This window comes from Molothrus aeneus, chromosome 2 (genome assembly GCF_037042795.1).
Source record: "Molothrus aeneus isolate 106 chromosome 2, BPBGC_Maene_1.0, whole genome shotgun sequence".
NCBI classification, from domain to species: Eukaryota; Metazoa; Chordata; class Aves; order Passeriformes; family Icteridae; genus Molothrus; species Molothrus aeneus.
The window spans coordinates 20,124,694-20,145,606 of NC_089647.1; the positions used below are offsets into that span (position 1 = coordinate 20,124,694).

The 20,913-nt window shown below is 40.6% G+C and overlaps 1 protein-coding gene across 3 annotated transcripts; it reads left to right on the forward strand.

The window, feature by feature from the left end:
• The first annotated feature begins 6,871 nt into the window (after positions 1-6,871).
• Positions 6,872-17,573, forward strand: TAGLN3 (transgelin 3). 3 transcript variants are annotated; one of them, XM_066572042.1, is made up of 6 exons: positions 6,872-6,974; positions 7,132-7,247; positions 7,661-7,842; positions 8,698-8,872; positions 13,404-13,506; positions 17,018-17,573. In XM_066572042.1, exons 3-6 carry the CDS (start codon positions 7,663-7,665, stop codon positions 17,157-17,159), a joined length of 600 nt encoding a protein of 199 aa, XP_066428139.1. In that variant the 5' UTR covers positions 6,872-6,974; positions 7,132-7,247; positions 7,661-7,662; the 3' UTR covers positions 17,160-17,573. The 3 variants fall into 3 exon arrangements, with proteins under 3 accessions (XP_066428139.1, XP_066428140.1, XP_066428137.1); XM_066572043.1 differs by lacking the exon at positions 6,872-6,974 and having other exon boundaries at positions 7,053-7,247; positions 7,616-7,842; XM_066572040.1 differs by lacking the exon at positions 6,872-6,974 and having other exon boundaries at positions 7,055-7,247.
• The last annotated feature ends 3,340 nt before the right edge of the window (positions 17,574-20,913 follow it).

Consider the following 20,913-nt stretch of genomic DNA (forward strand, 5'->3'; position numbering starts at 1 on the left):
TATTGAGCTGTACTTCCACGGTTTTAGATACATGTATTTTTATCTTGTTAAATATTCTACTTGTTTTGTCTCTCCTCTTGTTTGGCTTTGTATTACACACCATCTGATTTGAGTTTTTTGGTTTTGGGGGGTTTTTTAACTTAATTGGTGTTAAGTGTTTCATGTAGTTTCAGTTTAGCTGAGCTGTTTTCTCTTGCATCAGCACTAAGTGTAAAAAAGGCAGTGTTCACAACAAAAGCCTGGCTGGATAGGCCTTAGAAGAACCACCTCCTGCTGTTTTATTTTTATGTTAATTTTGGTTATGTGCTCTCTTGGACATGCTGTTACTCAATGGGGCTAAAAGATTTATGGTACCATACTTTTCATACCAAATTAAAATGTGCTTAGAGAGGAACATTCAACTGGTGATTTGTCTGCAGCTGCTCAACTATCTTCAGTGTTCCAGTCATGATGCAATACAGAGTTGTAATATTTTCTGAACTGGTGCTGTGGTCAGAGTTTCTACATTAGGTTTGGCTTGTAATTTTTTTCTCCTCTGGCAGGAAAAAAACCCAAACAAGTGGGAGGGAAAATTGTGTCCTGGGGAATGAGATTTGAACTTGTTTCTAAGCTACTCAGTTGAGCTGTTACAAAGAGACCTACCTTACCCTTTCACATTTTTTTGGTTTTCTTAAATGCTGAAAAGTTACATTATACTAAAGGCTTCTGGGAAAATAGAAGAAGGCTCTGTGTTTGACCTGTCTTTGAGATGAGCAACCTCTCTGCTTTGTGTTGATGACCAAATTCATGAAGATGTGTATGAATGTAAAATTTCACCAATGCTTGGTGGAAATCCATCAGCTGTGTGAGGAATGCAGACAGAAATACCAAATATCACTGTGCACTCTCACCCTTCTAAGTTTGTTCTCAAGCCCAGCAGGAACAAGAAAGGCAGAGGGAACTCAGCCATTACATTAAATAGCAGCCAGCTTGCTGAGCATGAGGTTTTAATGCCCCTGTTAATGGCACTTTGCTTCTGGCAGGTATTTTCTAAGGGAAGATTTTACTGTTGGGAAAGAGAGACAGAAATTAAGAGATTTCAGAAATGCACTTCTCATAGATTTACTGCATGTTGGTCAGTTTTTATAGCTCACATTTGCTTTGTGACCTCATCTCTCTTCAGTATATATTTGCCTAGAACAGAAAAACGTTACAGCCTTGGTCATGTAATACATTAATCTAAACTTTTTTACTGGACTTACTGCAGTCTGGTTGTAGGCTTAACCTTGTATTTCTCTTTCAAGTCCTGCATATGTATGTTATGTGGTCCAGTGCTTCTTTTCCATTAAAGAGAAATGGGCATCCTCCTTATGATGCAGTAATTGCAGCTCACAGGTAGACACATTTTCAACCTGCTACAATCTCTTGATTTATGTCTGGCAAGGAGCTTCAACTAGCTCTGCATTTATATTTGGAAGGAAAAGCAAATGACAATTCCTAAAACTTCCAGTCATTTGGTTCTGAAATTAAAATACATATTTGAAATCTTTCTAGGCTAGCACATGAAAGGTTGTGTTCTTTTTGGGCCTTCTGATCTGCACCATGCTGTCTACTTGCCTCCCACTTGGCAACATGAGAAGGTCACTGCTGCCTGCTGGGATGGAAGCAGGTGCTCATGTCAGTGGCAAAGATCTGCTGAACAGTAGCATACTTAGAGGTTGGAGTGATGCAAGTGGGCTGACCAGACTGTAGCCTGGGAAAAGCATTCCCCGAAGCCTTCCTAGGATCAGATCTCAACTGTACAAGAATCTTTGGGTTTGGGGCTTAATTGGTTATGGCTTGCTAGCAGAAAGTGTGCCAGAATGTGCTAGTCCTTGGGACAGTATCTCTTGAAAAAGTTCCTTAGAGCAAAGCTAAATCCTTAACCATAAGAAGCAGCATTTATGTAGTTAGAGGATTTGATCTTTTAGGGGGTTTTTGTTTGTAAATTCTGCTGTCTGTTTCGACCTGTATTTCAGTGAAGTAAAGATACTACTTCCTTTCTGTTCTACTGTGAATGTACATTGCAATGTATAATTTTCAAACCAAAGTAGTTCTCATGAGGTACTGTTTTAGTTGGGGAGAGATAAGCAATTGATATGAAACCTGGTTTTCTTTCAGAGGAGAGTCCACCACAAAACTTAAGAGGTCCTGAGAATTCAAATGCACAATTTACCTCCAAGGTCATCTTGAGTACTGGGAATGCTAACAATTATAGCCACAGGAATTGGTTTCCAGTGCTAAGTGGTAACCAATTTTCTGCTAAGTGGTAACCAATGTTTCTCCTGGTGAGCTGCTTGGAAGGTGGTCAGTCATAGCCACAGCTCTCTTCATAGAGAGCAGACGGCATGATTTTCCCAGGCATTTTCCTGAGGAAGGCTCTGAGAAGATCAGAGAAAAGAATGAGAAACGGTTCTTACGTCCACTTGCTGCGCCTGTTGTTGTACATATGTGGAATGTGTTATGGAGATGTGTTTACCAAAGGGTGATTTCTTAACTGGATGCTGGTGATGGTGTTTGTATTGATTGACCAATTGGATCAGTCTGTATCAGACTGTCTGTAAGGGTGACAAGGTTCTTAATAAATAGTATAATATAGTAGAATAAAGCGATTGATCAGCATCTGGGGGCCTGCAACAACAATCAGTGACTTAAAAATTCCAGAAACACTTCTGTTCATGGCAGCCTTAGGAACTGCCTTGTTCTGCAAGCTGGAGTATTGGTGCATTCTCTTTTGTCACACAAATAGGAATGTTCTTCTTTACTGAATTACTTTTCTTTTAAACCCAAATTTGAGGTATTCCAAGTATGCTCTTGCTTGGGGCGTAACATCTTCAGAGCTGGCAAAGAAACCTTTTTGTGGGTGGAAGGGAAGATATTTGCTTAAGTTAGCATGTTTTGTCTTCAAGGACATGTAGACTGTAGATTTCAAAGTAAGGAGGAAGTTAGAATTTCTAAAATTAATGTTGTCCCCTGGTTCTGATAACTCTGCCACCTGTTTTTGCACAGTTAAAAGGAGGGCAATATTCCAATATTACCTTTAATCCCCTAGTCTGACTAGTTCTTTTGTGTAGAACATCTACAGCTATCTTATGACAAAGCAAGGCCATGCATAAAACCAAGGCTCTGCAGAGCACTTTCCTGCCTTGAAGCTCCCAGAAAAAGGCCCTGTACTTGAACTGAGCTTGTACTGGACCTGAGCATCGCCTCCACAACTCTAGAAAACCTGACATCACACATGGACATTCATGCAGGAGGGTCTTTGAGAGCTCTTTGGAGGTTTCCTTTTGAAGGGAGGTTTGGAAAAGTTTAAAGTTTTGGAAAACTCCCTCTTTTTGTTTTGGTTGTTTTTATTTTTTTTAAACTTAATAGTGAGAGGTCCATTATTGTACAGTGGCATACCAGGGAAATGGAGCCTGGGCTTCACAGTTATTCTTATTGCTGAACAGCTTTATGTGATGGGAATTCAACCCACCATACTTTGTAAGATTGTGCTTGGGGTAGCTGAAATACCAGGCTCTTTCTAAGGAATGAATTGCCAAACAGTGAATCTGACAAGGTTAATGATTGCTCTGTGGTAGGAGAGGTTTTACATTTTCTTATGTATTCTAGTTGGAACACATTGAAAGCTATTGAGTTACCCTGGATCTACATGTGAGTAGTGAGCTAGTTAATGTCAGTTGTTGGTTTTGGCAGTATTTATTTATAGGCATACAAAGATTTTTTTTCAATTTATAGCATAATATTGTGATTATCTGGGAGCATAAGGGGGGAGTCATGGTGCTTACAGGCATGAAATGCTTCTTCAATTATTCAAGCTTCAGCCCTAGTTTTTAGTCATAAATTCTAGCGTTGTGTTGCCAAGAAAAATAAGAGGACAAAATCCATTAGAAGCAGTAGGTGAAGTGTTCTAATGGTACTACCTTCATGTTGTAAACCTGCCTCTTTTTTCCACATCACATTTCTAACCATCAGGCTTTAATCTGCCTGTGTCTGACATAAGGAACTTGAGCTTCTTCAGTTGTTCTTTAACTTGTAGGCACATGTGCTTGCCATTTCTTAACTTCTGGTTTTGGTGAGATAAACTAATTTTCAGTCCTCCAGTCACTGGAATCACTATTTAAATTTACTTTACTCTTCCACTCCTTTTTATGAGGAGTAATTGTCAGAACTTGATATGATATTCCCATTGCTGTTGGTGCACCTCCCATGTTTTATTCAGCCTAGCCCTTCAATCATAGTGTCTTACCCAACATCTTCATCATCCTCTGCATTTTTTTTACATCTATTTTGTCATAGGACAGAGTGCTGCATTCTTAAAAGTACTTCTTCAATGATGGCTGGACTTTGGCTGCAATAAGACACTTTTTGTCTGCTTTCACCTGCACTGCTTTCAAAGAAGTTTATCTTTTTTGCTTACTCACATGAGCTGGGATCTTCTTAGGAGCCCGGGGCTGGGGGGAGGGGGAGGTTATTGACTTCTAATAACATTAACTAATTCAGGCCTAGGAACATATTCTTGTACAAACTGAATAAAATATACACCATCATTAATGATTTTTCAGTTACAGTCATATTACATGATCTACTCGTTAGCTAGCTTTAATCTCTCTAATGTGTCATGTTGCTTCAGATTTGGTTTAGTTCCCTAATCAACATGTCATGGAGTAGCCAACTCTAATATATTACAGAGCATCTAGTAAATTGCATCAACATTATCACTTAAAAAAAAAAATTCTATTGTTTTCCCCAGGATTGATGGCACAGAAAGCAGGCTTATGATTTGTTTAAGTGGTACTTTGGAAAATACTGGTGGAGAGCTGGCATTTTTCCAATCCTCTGCAGTTTCTGAGTTTTTCAAAGGCTTATTAAAAATTGATATTGATGGGCAAGCTTTTCAAGCTTTCCCAGTGTGGAATGGTCCCTCGAGAACAGATTGCACAGCCAACATCTGTCGCAGACATCTTTTGTGAAAATCCTTTTCTTAGGATTTTTCCTGCTGAGAAGCTGAGAAGCTACAGCAACAAAATGTAAACAATGGTTATCTGCTGCTTTGGAATGCATCAGGTGTGTCTGTGATTGGCCCATCTTGAATGTTTACAATTAATGGCCAACCACAGACCAGATAGCTTGGACTCTCTGAGCCACAGACCTTTGTTATCATTCCATCTATTCTTAGCTAGCCTTCTGAGAGGAACCTTTTCCTTCTATTTCTTTTTAGTTAGTTATAATGTAATATATATATATATATCATAAAATAATAAATCAAGCCTTCTGAACATGGATTCAACATTTTCATCTCTTCCCTCATCCAAGAACCCCTGTGACCACTGTCACAAACATCTGTGAAGGGTGAGACCTCTGCTCTGTAGCTTCAGAGAGTTGAATTACTCATCCCTGCCCCGAAGTTAGGAAACAGAGGCTGATGCAAAAGTAGGTGACTTTCACGAAATCTTGTTGCCAAGGAGCACTGAGCCCCCTGATGTGACCAGATGACCAGAAACTGCCAGGCACCCTAGGTAGCTCCCTTCTAAACAGAAGAACACAAAAAGATCTTAAAGTGCAAAATAAATCTTATTGGTTGTGCCACTGGCCAAAGGGTGTGAAGCCCAGCCCTTAACAGTAGCTTGAAAGGAAGGGATGTCAAGTTCATATACTACCTCTTCCTGTTACAGCTACAGCCTGTTCCTTCTCTGATCTCCAGGCTGGGCTTGCAGCCTTGGTTCCTGCACATCCACTCTGCCTTCAGCCCCATGCTCACTGAGACAGAAAGTGCTCAAGCGGTGGCCCTGTCACGTAGCATGCTCTGAGTTATGTAATCAAGTGCTTCATAGGGGTTTAGAACTACCAGTGCAGAGAAGAGAAAGCACTAAATTAAATGCCTGTGGAGGACAACAATGAATTAATTAGGTCATCTATTAAATTTTTCATCTTCTGAGTCTGTTCAAGCCCAGCAGCATCAGAAGCAGTATAAGTCTGAGAATTCAGAATCTTAAAATGAGAAAGTAATGGATGAAGAGCCCATTATGAAACAGATATACATGGAGCTGTATTGCTTTTCTCCCTTTTTTTCCTTTCTGAATACAGCAGCAGGACTTTTGTTCTCCAAACGATTATGTGTCCATCTTGAGTTTATCAACTTCCTTGCATATCAAGCTGAACATTAATCATTTGCTAAAAGGAAACTATTTCCTACTAAGGTGGATAATGCAGCATGAATGAAAGATATTTGACAGTCTTGCAGAGCTCGGAAAGATGCAAAGTGATTTTATTTTATATAGGATTAAATCAGACCACAAGAAAAGTCTCATCTTAACTCTTCTCTCCCCTTCTACATTGTGTGAGTGATATAATCAAAATTTAAATGACTGTACATGGGCATAGCTGCCTTTCTATCACTGGAGGTTAGCTGACTCATAGCAGCAGAAAGTAAAATCCTTGTGCTTTATAGTAGGTTTGCCACTTTTCAGTGATTTCCCCTTGGTTTCAGTGGTTTGAGTTGTTTTTCAGGACACCATTCCACTATTTGATAGCCTAATACATAGTGATGAGAGAGCAATAATAATATTCTACTACCTGCCTTCTCTTCCTTCACTTTTCATCCTATTGTCCCCTTGTTCAAACTTTTTATCAGCATTTTAACCGGGAAGAGGAAAAATTATTTGTCACACTCTCAGCCTGTTATTGAGGTGCAGAACAGGGAGAAAAAAGTTTGTTTCTGGCTTATGACTAAAAATAAACTAGATGTGTGGTGATTTCTGTCACATGCATTTAACAGAGTGCCTCTATTTGTGTTTCTGCCTGTTACTGGGATGCTTGATGCAATTTGGGTTGATGCAGACTAGGTGGAGTAAATCTGAGCCAGTGGGGTGAGCAGTGCAAGGCTGAGGAAAGATGCATGAAAACAGACCACAGATGGGCGAGATAAACAGGGTCCGTGGGCTCTGACTGAGGAGGCAGGTCTCTTTAATGGCTCTTAGCAACGCCCCTGCTCTGACCCTCCCTATATGTGAGGAAAATCAAATCAATATACTGTTCTTCAAATCACAATGCTGCAGCAGCAGCAGGGCATTGTGGCAGCCTTCATCTCTTAAATTCATCTTCGCTTTTCAGTGTGCTGATCTCTGGATATCCATCCTTGCATCTCTGCTGAGGAAGACTCTGACTGCGTCTTTAATCGGATTGTTTGAGCTCCCATGCACAACCTTCTTCTTATTAGCAAGTATTAGGTAGGCAATTTTAAAATGCTTTTGGATTTGCAGGCAGCTGTAATGTTGATCTGACAACCCTATTGCATTCTCTATAAACATAGTAGAAGCTTCTCTTTAAAACCTACTGTGTTTTAAATCTTGCTTTTTCTGTTTTTGTGGTTGGGTAGGGGGGACTGCTGTTTTCTCCTTCCTTTTAAAAAAGATGTAGCTAATTTGTGCTTTTGAAAAAGGACATTCCCTCGTTGATCCCTCCCCTGTTCTGTGGAGCTATAACTCGGTGCATATACAGTTACTTGCAGTGCTGATGAACATCTGTTCAACTGTCTAATATTTAGGGCAGGCTGCTCACTCTTTTATCCTTTAATTTTCCTGTGCATACTTCAAAGGTGTGGACTGGGACTCTGCCCACTGAATAAGTTCTCTGTTTCCAGAGATGGCTAACAGAGGACCAAGCTATGGCTTAAGCCGAGAAGTTCAGGAAAAGATTGAACAGAAATACGACGCGGAATTAGAGTCTAGACTGGTGAACTGGATTATTGTACAGTGTGGAGAACAGATAGAGCACCCTCCTCCTGGAAGGCAACATTTTCAGACCTGGTTGATGGATGGAACAGTGAGTGTTTTGCCCAATTTCCCACTTTAATATTTTTATCTGCACAGTGCTCCTGTGTTCTGTCTTCATTTAGATAAATTGATCAGAGCTCATGGTCAGTGCAGAAATATACATCTTAGAATCTGATTTATTTCCTTTTGACCAAGAGTCTTAATCTCAGAATATAAATTATCCTACTAGTACACTGAGATCAGTACAATATTCATGATTCTTATGAGTCATGCATGTTTTATATATAAGTATGACTCATTCCTTCAGCTTTTTCTCTCATGCAGTTAAATGAGATCTTTTTTTTAAACAATATGTATACTTTTATCTTAAAGAAATAATTAGTGTTGACAAGGAAAGGCAAAGAGATATAGCAAATTTGAAGGACAGAATTGTGTCATAACTGTCTTCTTGGGAATAATTCTGTAGCTAAAACACTGTATTCCATTGGTTTATTGAACAACAGGCAGATGCTGCTGTTTGCAGCAGCTGTAAGACTATGCTAATCATTGAATCTCTGCCAAAGTGACTTTAACAACATTTCAATTGATATTGCTTATTTTTTGGCTTGGGCATTAGACTTCTTCTCTGTCAGTTGTTATATAACCTCTACCAGTGATTGCTTTGTTGTTTCTAGCAGATTAGGATTTATATGGTTATGCTTTTGCCTCAGTTAATGAAAGCTTTAATGCTTTTCTAATATAGTTTGATTATTATCAATTCACTTTTTTGTTTTTAACTGAAGAAATTATGTCCCTAACCGAAACTGGCCAGGTCAAAAGCATTTTGCAACATCATTTCATGAGCACAAATTGCCTTCTAGTTTGGTGCCTGCTTTCTAATTTTGTTTCTGTCTTTATCTCTCAGCTGTTATGCAAGTTAATAAACAGTTTGCATCCAAAGGGAAATGAGCCTATTGCAAAGATCTCTGAATCAAAAATGGCTTTCAAGCAGATGGAACAAATATCTCAGTTCTTAAAAGCTGCTGAAATCTATGGAGTAAGAACAACAGATATTTTCCAGACAGTGGATTTATGGGAAGGTAAAAATAATAAGCTGAAAATCAGTTTACAGTCTTCATTTTACTTTGCTTTGATGTGCATTTTGTCTTGGCATATTCTCTAATGAAATTATCTTTTGTTTCTGTTTGCCTTACCTCATTACCATGTTCTTCCAGTGCTGCATTATTTCCTCTGAGGGATTTATATTGCCCTGAGGGCATAACAGAACCCTTCCAAGATCACGTGTGTTATCCAAAACCCCATCATTCTGATAGAAATTCACAGGCCTAATAAAACAACTGTTCTCTCTGCTAATTATTTTAAAGTAAATAGCTCCTAATAAGAACATCAAAAACCCTGATTTTCTGATGACAGAATTTTATTGCAGTCTTCAAATTATAAGCAAAGCTTAAATTGGAGCTAAGAAAAGGATTCCCAGGAGCATATGTGCCTCTGTGAAGCTTATGAGGGTTCATTTATGACTCGTGAGAAACAAAACTCACTGCTTAATGCCATGTTAGCTGACCTTCTCTCTCTAAGGAGACTTTTAGGAGAGGTCAGTATGGCAAGAGCAAAAAAACTCAGGGTGCTTCTGTGGTTTTACAGTAAGGCAGGTGAAGTCTCCCTCCCAGGCTCGAAATGGAAACTTCTTGTTCTAGTTGTTGAAGAGCTGAGTCATTTGTGCATTCATGGGGCTGGTTTTGCTCACTTCTATGGTGGTACATCCCATCCTGGTGCTCAAACCAAACACACTGTATATCCTGCATCTCCCTGGACAAGGTGATGCAATGCTTTGGCTAAGTGCTCAGAGCAAAGACAGCTGCAGAGCAGTGAAAGGCACATATGAAAGGGTCAAAAATCTTCCATGAGAATCAAACAGTGGAAAGAGGAAAACAATCCACTGAGAAAGCTGGCCAGCATAGTTTGTGTAGGAGTACACATCAAGAGAAATAAGTGGGGTGTGTTTTCACAGGCAGTTGGAATACATGTGGAAGAGATCATTCCTCTGAAGGACAGCTGGAGAAATGAAAGACTAGGGAGCTCTTCATGAATGGGTTAGAGGGACAGGACTTACTGACAGATGGTGTTACTGGGATCTGTAAATGTCTCAGAGTGACAGATTTGCTTGACAAATCCGTACCCTTGGCACAAGGGCAGGATTGTTTCTTCCAATTTAGTCTTTAGTGTTTTATGCAATCTATCTTTACATGTCTTAAATGAAGGGATTTTCACTTCCCTGAAGTAGCACCTTCCCACCCCTCAGCCTAGCAGACTGCTGAGAGAGAAGCTCCATCTAACTTGTAAGGGATGATAATTGCTCATTTCAGATGTTGTTCTTTACAGTCTTTTGCAACTCATAATGGCTTCCCACTATGCATATGAAAATATGGTACATTGATCCTTATGAGGAAAAGCACTTGCTTTGAAGACATAATGCTCTTACTGCTAGTGGCTGTCTCCTAGTTTCCTTTCACTCATCACCTTTTCTCAACAGACATAAGGTGAAAAGATAGTAACTTCTAGAGGACAGGAAGTCAAAACAGAACTTGCAACCTAGGAGGAAGACATACAAGGTTTTTCTTCACTGTTATTTTAAGACTTCCCAAACCTAATCTGTAACTCCTCACTTTCCCACTCCCTTTTCATCCTTCCTGCTGCTCATTTCAGTGCTGGGATGAGATAGTATGTCTGTCCAGTAGGAAAGCTCTTTGTGTCTCACTGTAACTCTGACCTCTGGCATCTGTGCTGCTTTAGGGCTGAATTGTCTGGACAGGGATGCCTTAGCTGGGCAGAAAGAACAATCTCTATTTCACTGTTTCATAATTGCAGCGCTCCTACACTTCACACCATAATCCCTTTAGAAAGAGAAATGTCAATGTATGTTTATAGGGAAAGAAAAGTGTGTGACTGAGAAACAGCCTTCCCCTGGCACTAATTGTTTTCCATGAGCTTTTGTTTTGAAATTCTTAGCAATGATTAATGAAAATATTTTAGGATATGATCTGCTGTTGGCTGTTTCAAACTCACTCAGTCCATCTGTTGCACTTTTCTTCATCTCTTTGGCTTCTTGATCCAGGGGAAGTATCACCTCTTTTTTGGCCCCTTCTTGCATAAATGTACTGTGCTGAACAACTTTCCCTGATCCACACCCAAGACATGTTCGCTGCCTTTTACAGATCCCTCCTTGATATACTTCCAGGCAGGCAAGAGGCAGGTGAATCACTGGGTATTTTTTCAACATTTACAAAAAAAGCATTTTAGGAGTACTCTGCAGAGTGGTTCTCCATCTTTGTTTGAACTTTCTCCTTTCTGGACCTGGAGAGGAGGTCCTTCCACATAGGTTTCGCCTAAAGAGAAAGGCTTGGAACAAGAAGTGAGCAGAGACCCCTTCCTCCTCGTTTTAAAAACAGTGCCAAATTCCTCTACAACGCTGTGCTATTCAAAGCACACTGCAGAGGACACTGAGATGCAGGAGTGTCATCAGTGTGGGCCCCTGAAGAGAGGCTGAAGCTGTGGGCTAGGTGGGCGGCCCACATGGCTGTCAATAAACAAGTACTGGAGCTGAGGGAAGGCACTGACTACAATTTGCTGCAATACCAGAGTGGAACCTGGCTTCAGGGAAGGTGTATGATCCCTTCTGTCAGGTAACTGCACTGAAAAATTAAAATTTTTCCCTGCTTTTTTTTTTTATGCTGACCATCAAGCCCTTTGTATCCTTTGCTGGAGGAGGGCAAGTAACACAAGACCACTTGGACTCAGGTCTTCCCTCACCCACAGCACTCCTCTTATGTAGCAAGGAGTCTCTGAAGAGCAGAGCTGTGGCTTTGTTTTGTCACATGTCATTCAGCTCCCATTTACCCAGTTTTCCCCCTGCAGCATCTCCCACTTGTCAAATGTGACAAATAAAGCAGAGCTGAGCACAGACCGTGGGGGGGCTGCCAGATGGCTCTGCAAGGCTGATCATCATATTTCACTGCCTGTCTTTTGTTCCTTTTGCTTTTTTCCTTTGCTTGCCATCATCATTCAGCTGATTCACTTTTAAATCCTTCTCCACATCTCTTTTCATCCGAGGCAGTCACTGCTCTCCTGCTATACAGGAGGCATCCCAAGGACATTGTATGTGGCATCTGTTACAGCATATGGTATATCTGTTGCTGTGGGAGCTCTCAGGGTTCCTGCCTCATGCTCCTCTGGGTGCGCCTGCAGATGTGCGTGTGGGGAATGTCGGCTCTGTGGCTGCCCTCCCCTGCAAGGACCCTTCTGATGCAGTTTGCCTTAAATACAGTAAAATAAATAAGTTCTGGAGGGCTGACAACTTATTTTCTGAACAAATGGCCCCCTACAGATAGGATTTTTATAAACTTTAGTAGTCTGTATCACAGCCACAGTTGGAAGCTGATAGATGTTTTCAGCTTTAGTGTGCTGTCCTCACTTCAGCCACTGTGTTACAGAGCCCTGGACTGCATCTGCCTGTAATCAGGGTGATGCACTACAGAAACACAGAGTGTGCACTGCTCCCTTCCCTCTACACTCCAACTCATCTACAGTAATGCCCATTAATATTGGTCCACTGGAGGTATTTCTGAATTCTGTTATCATCGTGTCTCTGGTGTCTCTGTTTTTCTGAATTGCTTGTTTTCACATGTGAAGAGCCAGAATCAGATCTGTTAACTAGATACATTACTTTAGGAAAGAGGAAGAACTGGAATGAAAGAAGCAAGGGGAGTAAAAGAAATGCTTATGGAAGAATTTCAGAAGGGAGAGGCAAAAGGCAGATTTCCAATAACTTACTACCTCACACAAATTGGAAATACCTGCTGCAACATATTTTCACTAGAAAGTATTCCAAAAGGTAGCATGTCTGGATTGGGTAATGAGTTATGTAACTTTTATTTGGCTAAAGCTGAGACTTTAGCCCTGACTTTCTGAACTGAGAAATGAAGTAAGATAGCATAGGGAGAACATGGAAAAATAGTGGGCCAAATGGGAGCAATTAAAGGTATGAAACTGAATAGCATCATAGTAAGCAGGAAGGTTTAGGAAGGTGCTTTGATGGTTAATTTGGAAAGGACTGATAGAATTTATCTGCACAGGATCTCCCAGAACTGCTGTGAGCTTTGTTAGCACAGGGATTAAATGGACTCTGAATAAACTGAGACACACCACACACTATGTAACACACTATTCTCCTTCAGCCACATTTTACTGACTATATTACCATTATTTGCATACCAGAATAATCTCTCCTTAGGAGAAAATTTTGTCAAAGTGATTCTATAGACTTAAAATGGTATGGAGGAAGGTATTAAAATAATCAAAGGCTTGGAAATCTAGAAATGCCTGAAAAAGTAAGTTTGGCTTTAACTCCATCCCTTTGTTGACCTTAATAAGCTCTTGCATGTCAGTACTTTCATTTCAGCAATGGTAAAATAGCATTTATAATTCTTATAATGCACATCTTCAGGGATCTGGGAGAGTTAGTTAATACATCAGATAAAACTGGTTTTCAATGTGCCAAGCTATTTGTTGAGCAAAGATTTCCTGCATTAATTTCACTGTCTGGCTTTCTAGGGAAGGACATGGCAGCAGTGCAAAGAACCTTAATGGCTTTGGGCAGTTTGGCGGTCACCAAGGATGATGGCTGCTACAAAGGAGATCCGTCCTGGTTCCACAGGTAAAGTCCAGAGCTCAGCTGCCCAGAGCTGTCTTCCCTGGGAAGCTGGTAATATCATCTGCCTTTAGGCTTTAAGGAAATTTATTCAGAAAGGAAGGGAAGAATATTTCCCAAGTTTCCTTGTAATAGTGAGGTTTTTCTCTCTGGAGGCTAGAGACGGGAAGCAGGAAAAGTGTGCATTTGTCATCAGGTTTGCTCTCTCACATCAGATAGCAGACCGAAGGACTAAGGAAGACAAGGCTGTTGAGGATGTCTGTGAACCCTCAAGTAGCAACCCCTTCACTTAGCAAAGAGAAGGCATGAAGTCTCTTTACTTTTTTCATCAAGACAAAAATTATTTAATTTCCTAGGCTTCTTTATTCTTGGGGAGCACTGCTTATCTGTGAAGAAGTCTCTGTCTTGGCAAAGCTGTTTATTTGTTCTGAAGTTCCATTTATTTTGGATAGGGAGGCTGTAAAGCAGGGACAGGAAGAAAAGGAAATCCTCCCACAGTTACTCTCCTGCCCCACAGGCATATTATTGACATAAGTTTCTGCCATCCAAGAGTATCTCTTACACAGAAATGTCAAAGGCAGGTTAGCAAAAAGAGTTCTGACTGCTTGTCTTTTCTTTGCTTGAATTTTCTGATGTCTAGGTGAGGCTCAGCAAAAATAAAGCAAACTTCACTTTGTCTTAAACACTGAGCTGGTTAAACTCTGTTTAAATCTGAGATTTGAATTTCAGGTGAATAAATGCAAACTCCTACACATTGTTTTTATGAAATCAGGTTACATTAACTTAATACACTGCACAAATAGATTTATATTTATGGAATATAATTAGGTTTAAAATTTATTTCAAATCCAGTTACATTCTTTAATATAAACCAGACATGAAATCACTATGACCCAGACAGGCTTATTTGTTTTATGTAACTAAAACAAAGTCCCACATCGAAAAAATAATTTTCATCTGGACTCTTAATTGTGGGTGGGAACAGCTTTTTTTGGCATGGATGAAGATGTGATCACCTCCCTTCTCTTCTAGCTGTCTGTCCAACCCATACTACTTGGATAGCCAACCCATATCCATTGCAGTCCCTGTGAAGTACCATGTTACAGTTGCTGCCTTAAGGAAAATCAGTGTTACGGCATGTTGCCAGTCAGGAGCTGTTTCCTGAGTAGCTTCCCTATCCCTTCAGGCAGACCAAACCCTCTCACTGCCACCCAGTGTTACTCATAATTCAGGGCTTTCAGGATGATTCTTAATCGCCTTAAGTTGAATTGAGAGACCAGTATCAAACAGAGTAAGAATATCCATGCAGGGATCTACAGTGATCAGGATAATGCCGCACTTGAGGTAAGCCATTTAACTTTCTATTGCCAGTGTCTCACATTCCCAATGCCATCAGACTAATGTCCCCGTCCTTGCATAGCAAGATTCACGGATCCATAGCTGTTATTCTGTGCTTGGCAAACACAAGCACTAGTGTAAAGTTGGCACAAAAATTTGACAGATCTGGTGGGCTCAGTTTTAGGTAAGAGTGATGGCAGACAGGCCAAACAGAACTTAACATAGTGTGAGACGTGGCAGGTGAGTAGATTTGCCTTCGTCTCTTTTCTTAGTCTCAGTTAGGGCCATTTCCACTCATCTAAAAACAAATCTCATACATGTTATCTGTAAGACCATCATATACTAAATGTGGGGCTTGTGATGGTAAAAATAACACTATATGATCCAAGCCATATATGAAATCAACTTTTATTAGCCTAGCCAGGCTATCCTTTAGTCTCTTCTTTTATTTCTTCTTTGCAGTTCTCATTTTTTTCTCTGTTTAATTACTTTTTGACTTTCTGTGAAGTATTCATCAACATAGCAAAAAATTCTAGGAGGAAGGAGAAAGGAACAGTAGAATACTTTCCTGTTCTTTTAATTAAAATAGAGGCAGACACAGTGAACCTGAGATTCAATTAGGTAATAGGAGTTGTTCTAAAAACATCCTCTCATGAAGATCCTGGCAGTAGTTTGCTGCCTGTGTAAGTATTCTGGAAAAAAAAATTAAGCAGCAGTGAGAGGGGCCTGCTTTCTGAGACACTGCAGTTCTGTGTGCCTCCCTCAAAACAGTGAGTTTTCTGGTAAGAGCTGTGGGATCTGAGAGCCTGTGGTGGGCCTCTATAAGCCCTCTTATTAGTCTATACTTCACCACTTGAGGACTCATTCTGGAAAATGACTGGTCAGCCCTGGTGTCCTGTGTGTCTTTCTCCCCCTTCCATTTTGCTGGGCTTTCACGTGGATGTGAGTTCGTCTCCTGCAATTTCCTGAACACCCTGAGCCTAACAGAGGGTTTAAGTGCTTTTTCAGACTTGAGCCAGGGTTGTCAGCACAGTGCAGGATCTCACCCTCATAGAGAGAATCATGTTGATGATTTTCAATCATAGCAGGTACCTAACCTAGTATTCTCATCTAGTGGAGGGGTGGGAAAGAAAAGGGGAACTATAACTTGATGTCATACTGCTGCGTAACCTAAACAGGACAGACACAGCAGGGAAATAGATTCGACCCACATGGGAGTAAGTCTGGTAGTCCCTCAGTCTGGGACTCTGCCGATTCATATGGCTCATTTGATAACAACAGGCTGGTCCTTCTCCATCCTAAATTGCTTGTTTTCCTCACCTAGTAGAAATGAAAGATGAATCCAAGACGAACATTTTCTTGTGAGGCAGCAGAGTGCAAACTTTTCTCCTTCTGCTTAGCTGCCACTTTGGCCTTCAGTGCTATTTTCAGGGAGAAAATGGCTTCTTTTATGCTCCAACAAAGGTTCATTGATCCAAAGGGCTTTTGAGACCAGGGACACTGAACAAAGTGGTCAGTATGTTTTGGCAGAAGATAAAGAACTGTCATACAGTTAAGACACAGGTGCAGGGGGCAAAGCCTATTGCTTAGGAGGTGAGAGATCTGGAAACAGCAACAAGGCAAACATTCTGTCCTGCCGACAACCAATGTCCCCTCTGCAAAAATGATTAAGTCCCTTCTCTGACCCACTGCTGTTCTGGGTACACTCAGCTTTTATTTAGTCCACTGAATTAAATTACACCAGTTTTTACTGTTGCTCTAGATGGGTATCAACTTGTAGTACAGCACAGGTAAGTGTCTTATGGATCAGATCCCATGGACTACAGCTGTTAAGAGCTATAGTGCTCAACATAAATTAACCCTATTTTGTATTTTATATACAACATGGTATAAATAGTTTACCTGTCACAGCTTCTGGGGAAGTGCCTTGGGGTTCTACAATAAAAGGGACAGTAAATTCTAAAGTATTGTAGATTTGAGTAGAGCATTAATTCTGCAGGAAAGCAATTAGCCCAGCCAGTACTGTCCAGCACATGGGATGGGGCAAATGACTTAATGCATTACAAGGGATACGAGCCAATTCCAGATTGATTTTCATGATCACAATCTCTGTGTGATTTCATGATCCTACACAGAATGATATGTACGTATGTTGCTTTTTTTGTGTGTATCTGGACAGGAAAGCACAGCAGAATCGACGAGGATTTTCAGAAGAGCAGCTTCGGCAGGGACAGAATGTAATAGGCCTTCAGATGGGGAGCAACAAAGGAGCATCACAGTCGGGTATGACAGGCTATGGGATGCCAAGGCAGATTATCTAAAAGCATCTCTCTCTGCAGAGAAAACACTCTTTCTGCAGCATGGTCTGTTAAGGAAAAAAAAAAAAAGAAAAAGAAAAAAAATGCTTATTAGTTCCTTTTCTGCCTGGTTTGTAAAAGTTAGTGCTTTCTAAGGTTTGGGGTATTTTTGGTTTGTTTTGTTTTCTTTGCAGCTGCAAGAGCTCACCTAGGAACTTGGGGTTTTGTGGTGGTGTGTGTCAGTTCACAGCACGTTTGCACTGCTGCCTCCTACTTTTCACTTCTGAACTATGCAAAGACAGTTATTCTGTATTAATTTATTTGCAAACTGTTATCGTCCATATTTGTCTCACACTGCACTTGTATTTCAACCAATAACCTCATTCTTCAATTAGTGATGATATTGTTTGACTGAAGAATAAAGACAAAATAAAGATACCTCAAAGACTCATTATTTAAAGGAGGTAAAAGTTGAAACCAACAACCACATGGTACAGTGCAGATGAGTTAAATATTTTCAATGGTCAATCTCTCTTATCTCTAACCCAGAGTGCTCTCTGAGTGACTCCCTGCTATAGTGTTTACAGTCTGTGTTACATGTTCAATTTAGTGTTTGTCTAAAGGCACACCCAGAGAATTTTCCTGAAAAGAAGATTTATTATCCACTGAGTCTGATTCATGTAGTCCCAGCCAATTTAGTTCAGATTTTTCTTGACCTAGTATGCTGGATCATCTACAGCCCATAAACTTCTAGAGCAAGCTAAAATCAGTTTTATAGGGAAAGCAAAAGCCATGTGTGAAAACAAAGCAAAGCAAGGATTAATTCACTATTTCCCATTGGCAGGTAGACATCTATCCGCTTCCTGGAAAGCATGGCCTCAGCTTTGATGCATGATGGTTACTTGTCACCACAGTTATTCTCTTCTTCCTCTTCCCTGAGCTTTTGCTGCTGACCATGACACAATACGTATGGGATATCCTTTGGGCAGGTGCGGTCAGCTGTTCCAGCTGTGCATCTCCCAGCTTCTTGCCCACTCACAGTTGTGGGGACAGAATGAGAAAGAGAAAAGACCTTGGCACTGTGCAGGCAGTTTAGCAGTAGCCACTACTGGTGAGTTATCAACTTATTTAGTCCCCAGTCCAAAGCACAGCACCCAGCCAAACTCGGTACACCCACCAGCAGGTGAGTCTGCAGACTCAGGGAATTCTCCACTGTGAATGAACAGTCTGTCAGACAGAGGTGAGAACAGGCTTCATCTTGTGATAGTTGCTACTATACCAAGCAAAGCACAAAACAAATTGTGTTTTAAATGCAAAGCAAGAAATAGAACAAAACTACCAGAATACTTCTGACCTGAAAAACACCCACAGTTCAAATTCAAATAATCTGTTATGCTCAATGAAGGACTGTAAATGTGGCTAGTGCTTCATTTGGAGACAGTTTGCTGCAGTGTCAATAGAAGAAGTGGCTGACACAGTCACCTGGCCACCAAAGGCTACCAGAGCATTCTCTGAGTACTTGCCAGTCAGTACAACTGCCTTGGGGCTGTGCCCCACACAAACTTGAGGGGTGCACACTATTTTCTATGCAGGTTTCCTTGATATTGACTGTCTCTTGGCTTTCACCCACAAAGCCCATTCACCTCTTCCCCACAAGCAAGAGGGAAGAGAAACATGATAATTGAACCCTGTGGGTTCTTTGGTTTTTTTCTTTTTAATTCATGAAAGTCTTCCAAGAAGGCCTGAAAACCTAATATGTAGGCAGGTAACAAATGAAGATTAATCTGTCCTTACAGCTCTCTAAGTGCCTACATATGTAGATGGGGTGATTTCTGTCTGGCTTTGAACCCAGTGGCATGCACTAACAGCATGTTTACTAAGTAGCCCTAGGGCCAGCCACACACAGGTTCATGTGGCTTCAAAAATTTCTACCGCCGCATAAACTGAAAAGATGGTTCCTTCAGCCCATGGGAAGCTCTATCTTCCCTGTCAGGAGAAGAGAATAACATCTCCCTGCTTCAGCCAAGCATTGCATAGAAAGTGATATGAAGGTCATGCTATATTGTTGGGGCTGAGTGGATCTGCAGTAGCTGCCACTGAAAAGGTCCTGTCCCCACTTGTACCTCCTCTTACAGCTGCCAGGGCATCTTGGCTCCACCACTGTGCCACTGTCACACTGGTTTGTGTTTACTACCTGTTCAGGGCTATTCTTCTGTTACTTAGGGGAATTAGCTCAGCAGAGGAGCAGATGACAGCTCCAAAGGGTGCATCTCAGACAGAAGAGCTCACATTTCAGCCGTGGTAGGGCAGTAGTTCAGTGCAAAGTATAGTACATAACTTCCCCCTAGATATGACATTGGTTGTAGCATGAAGAGTCCAGCAGGTTTTCTTACTAAAAGCAAATAAGCTGATTTAAGAAATCTGGGCTGATGGCAAGACAAATGCCTGCCACCAGAAATTTCACCTTGGCGAATGTGAACAGCAGCCACCATCCTCTAATAGAAACTACAAAGTCATAGCCACAGTGGGTGAAATGGCTGCATGGGAGGAGCTGGAAGAACTGCCTTCAGACAGGTAAGAGGTCTGAGAGGTCCTAACCTGATCCTCTGCCCCACACCACCCTCACAGGGGACATAGTCTGCAGGATCAATCCCAAACTTGGTGACCTTGGCCTCCTCTCTCTGGATGCAGAATTTTCATTCCATTTTCCATTCATATGTCCTCTCTGAAAACACCATTTTTAAGAGCTACATGACAATTAAATTCCCAGGATATATTGCTTTCTCTATTTCTGATGCTAACAGCCTCATTAAAGTTATAGGAAACATTGTGTGCTTGCATATTAAAAAAAAAAAAAAGTAACCAACTTTATTAGGGAAAAACAGCTAAGTGCTCCAGGAAAGAAAATCTATTCCATATAGCTCCAGACACAGGACCTGGTTGGTGTGGGAACAATGGCCAAAAATACTGATTCCCCAGAATCTTATTTTTTGAAACCAGTCCCCAAGGTCGTAACGTAATGTAACGTAAACATAATGTAAATGTAATGTAAACGTAACATATTCTTTCATTACCTTAATCCATCAAACTAATCTAGCTGTTAGTACCTGGCAGTCAATGCTGCAAAGTATACTTTATTCTGGGATTTAGCTTTATCCTTTTATATTTCCATAAGGCAGATATAGAAATAATAATGTTACTGTTAATTAAATGCTAATATACTCTGGCCTACTAATGTTCTTCTATTAAAATATCCTTACTACTAACTTTACAAGCATCCTAATCTAAGAAGTAAATTAATACAGTTAAAACCATGTTAGTTGCCACCAAGTTAACAGAAAACATCATCACTTCTCTTATATTAGCAATAAGCCATTGTAAATTTGGTTCTACTGCATCAAAAGCACCTATGCAGGTCTTCCAGAAGGATAATTAATTTATGTGACAACCTTGTGTATTGTTACTAGGTTAAAAGCCTTGATATACATTAGAATAAAGACATACAGGAGCTTTGAACAGTGAGGGGCAGAGTGTATGTTTGGGAGAAGGGGTTTATGTGTTTCCTCTCCTAGCTCTCCAATGCTTAGGGGGAGTTTCCCCTAAGCAGATGATGAACAGCATCTCACTGAAGACTTTGGACTCAGTTTAACAGCAAGGACGAACTAAAACAAAATTCCCCACACACTGCCTATAATGCTGTTTGAAGCCTGGTTGTAACTTGATGAGCTATCCCAGGAATAGAATAGAATAGAATAGAATAGAATAGAATAGAATAGAA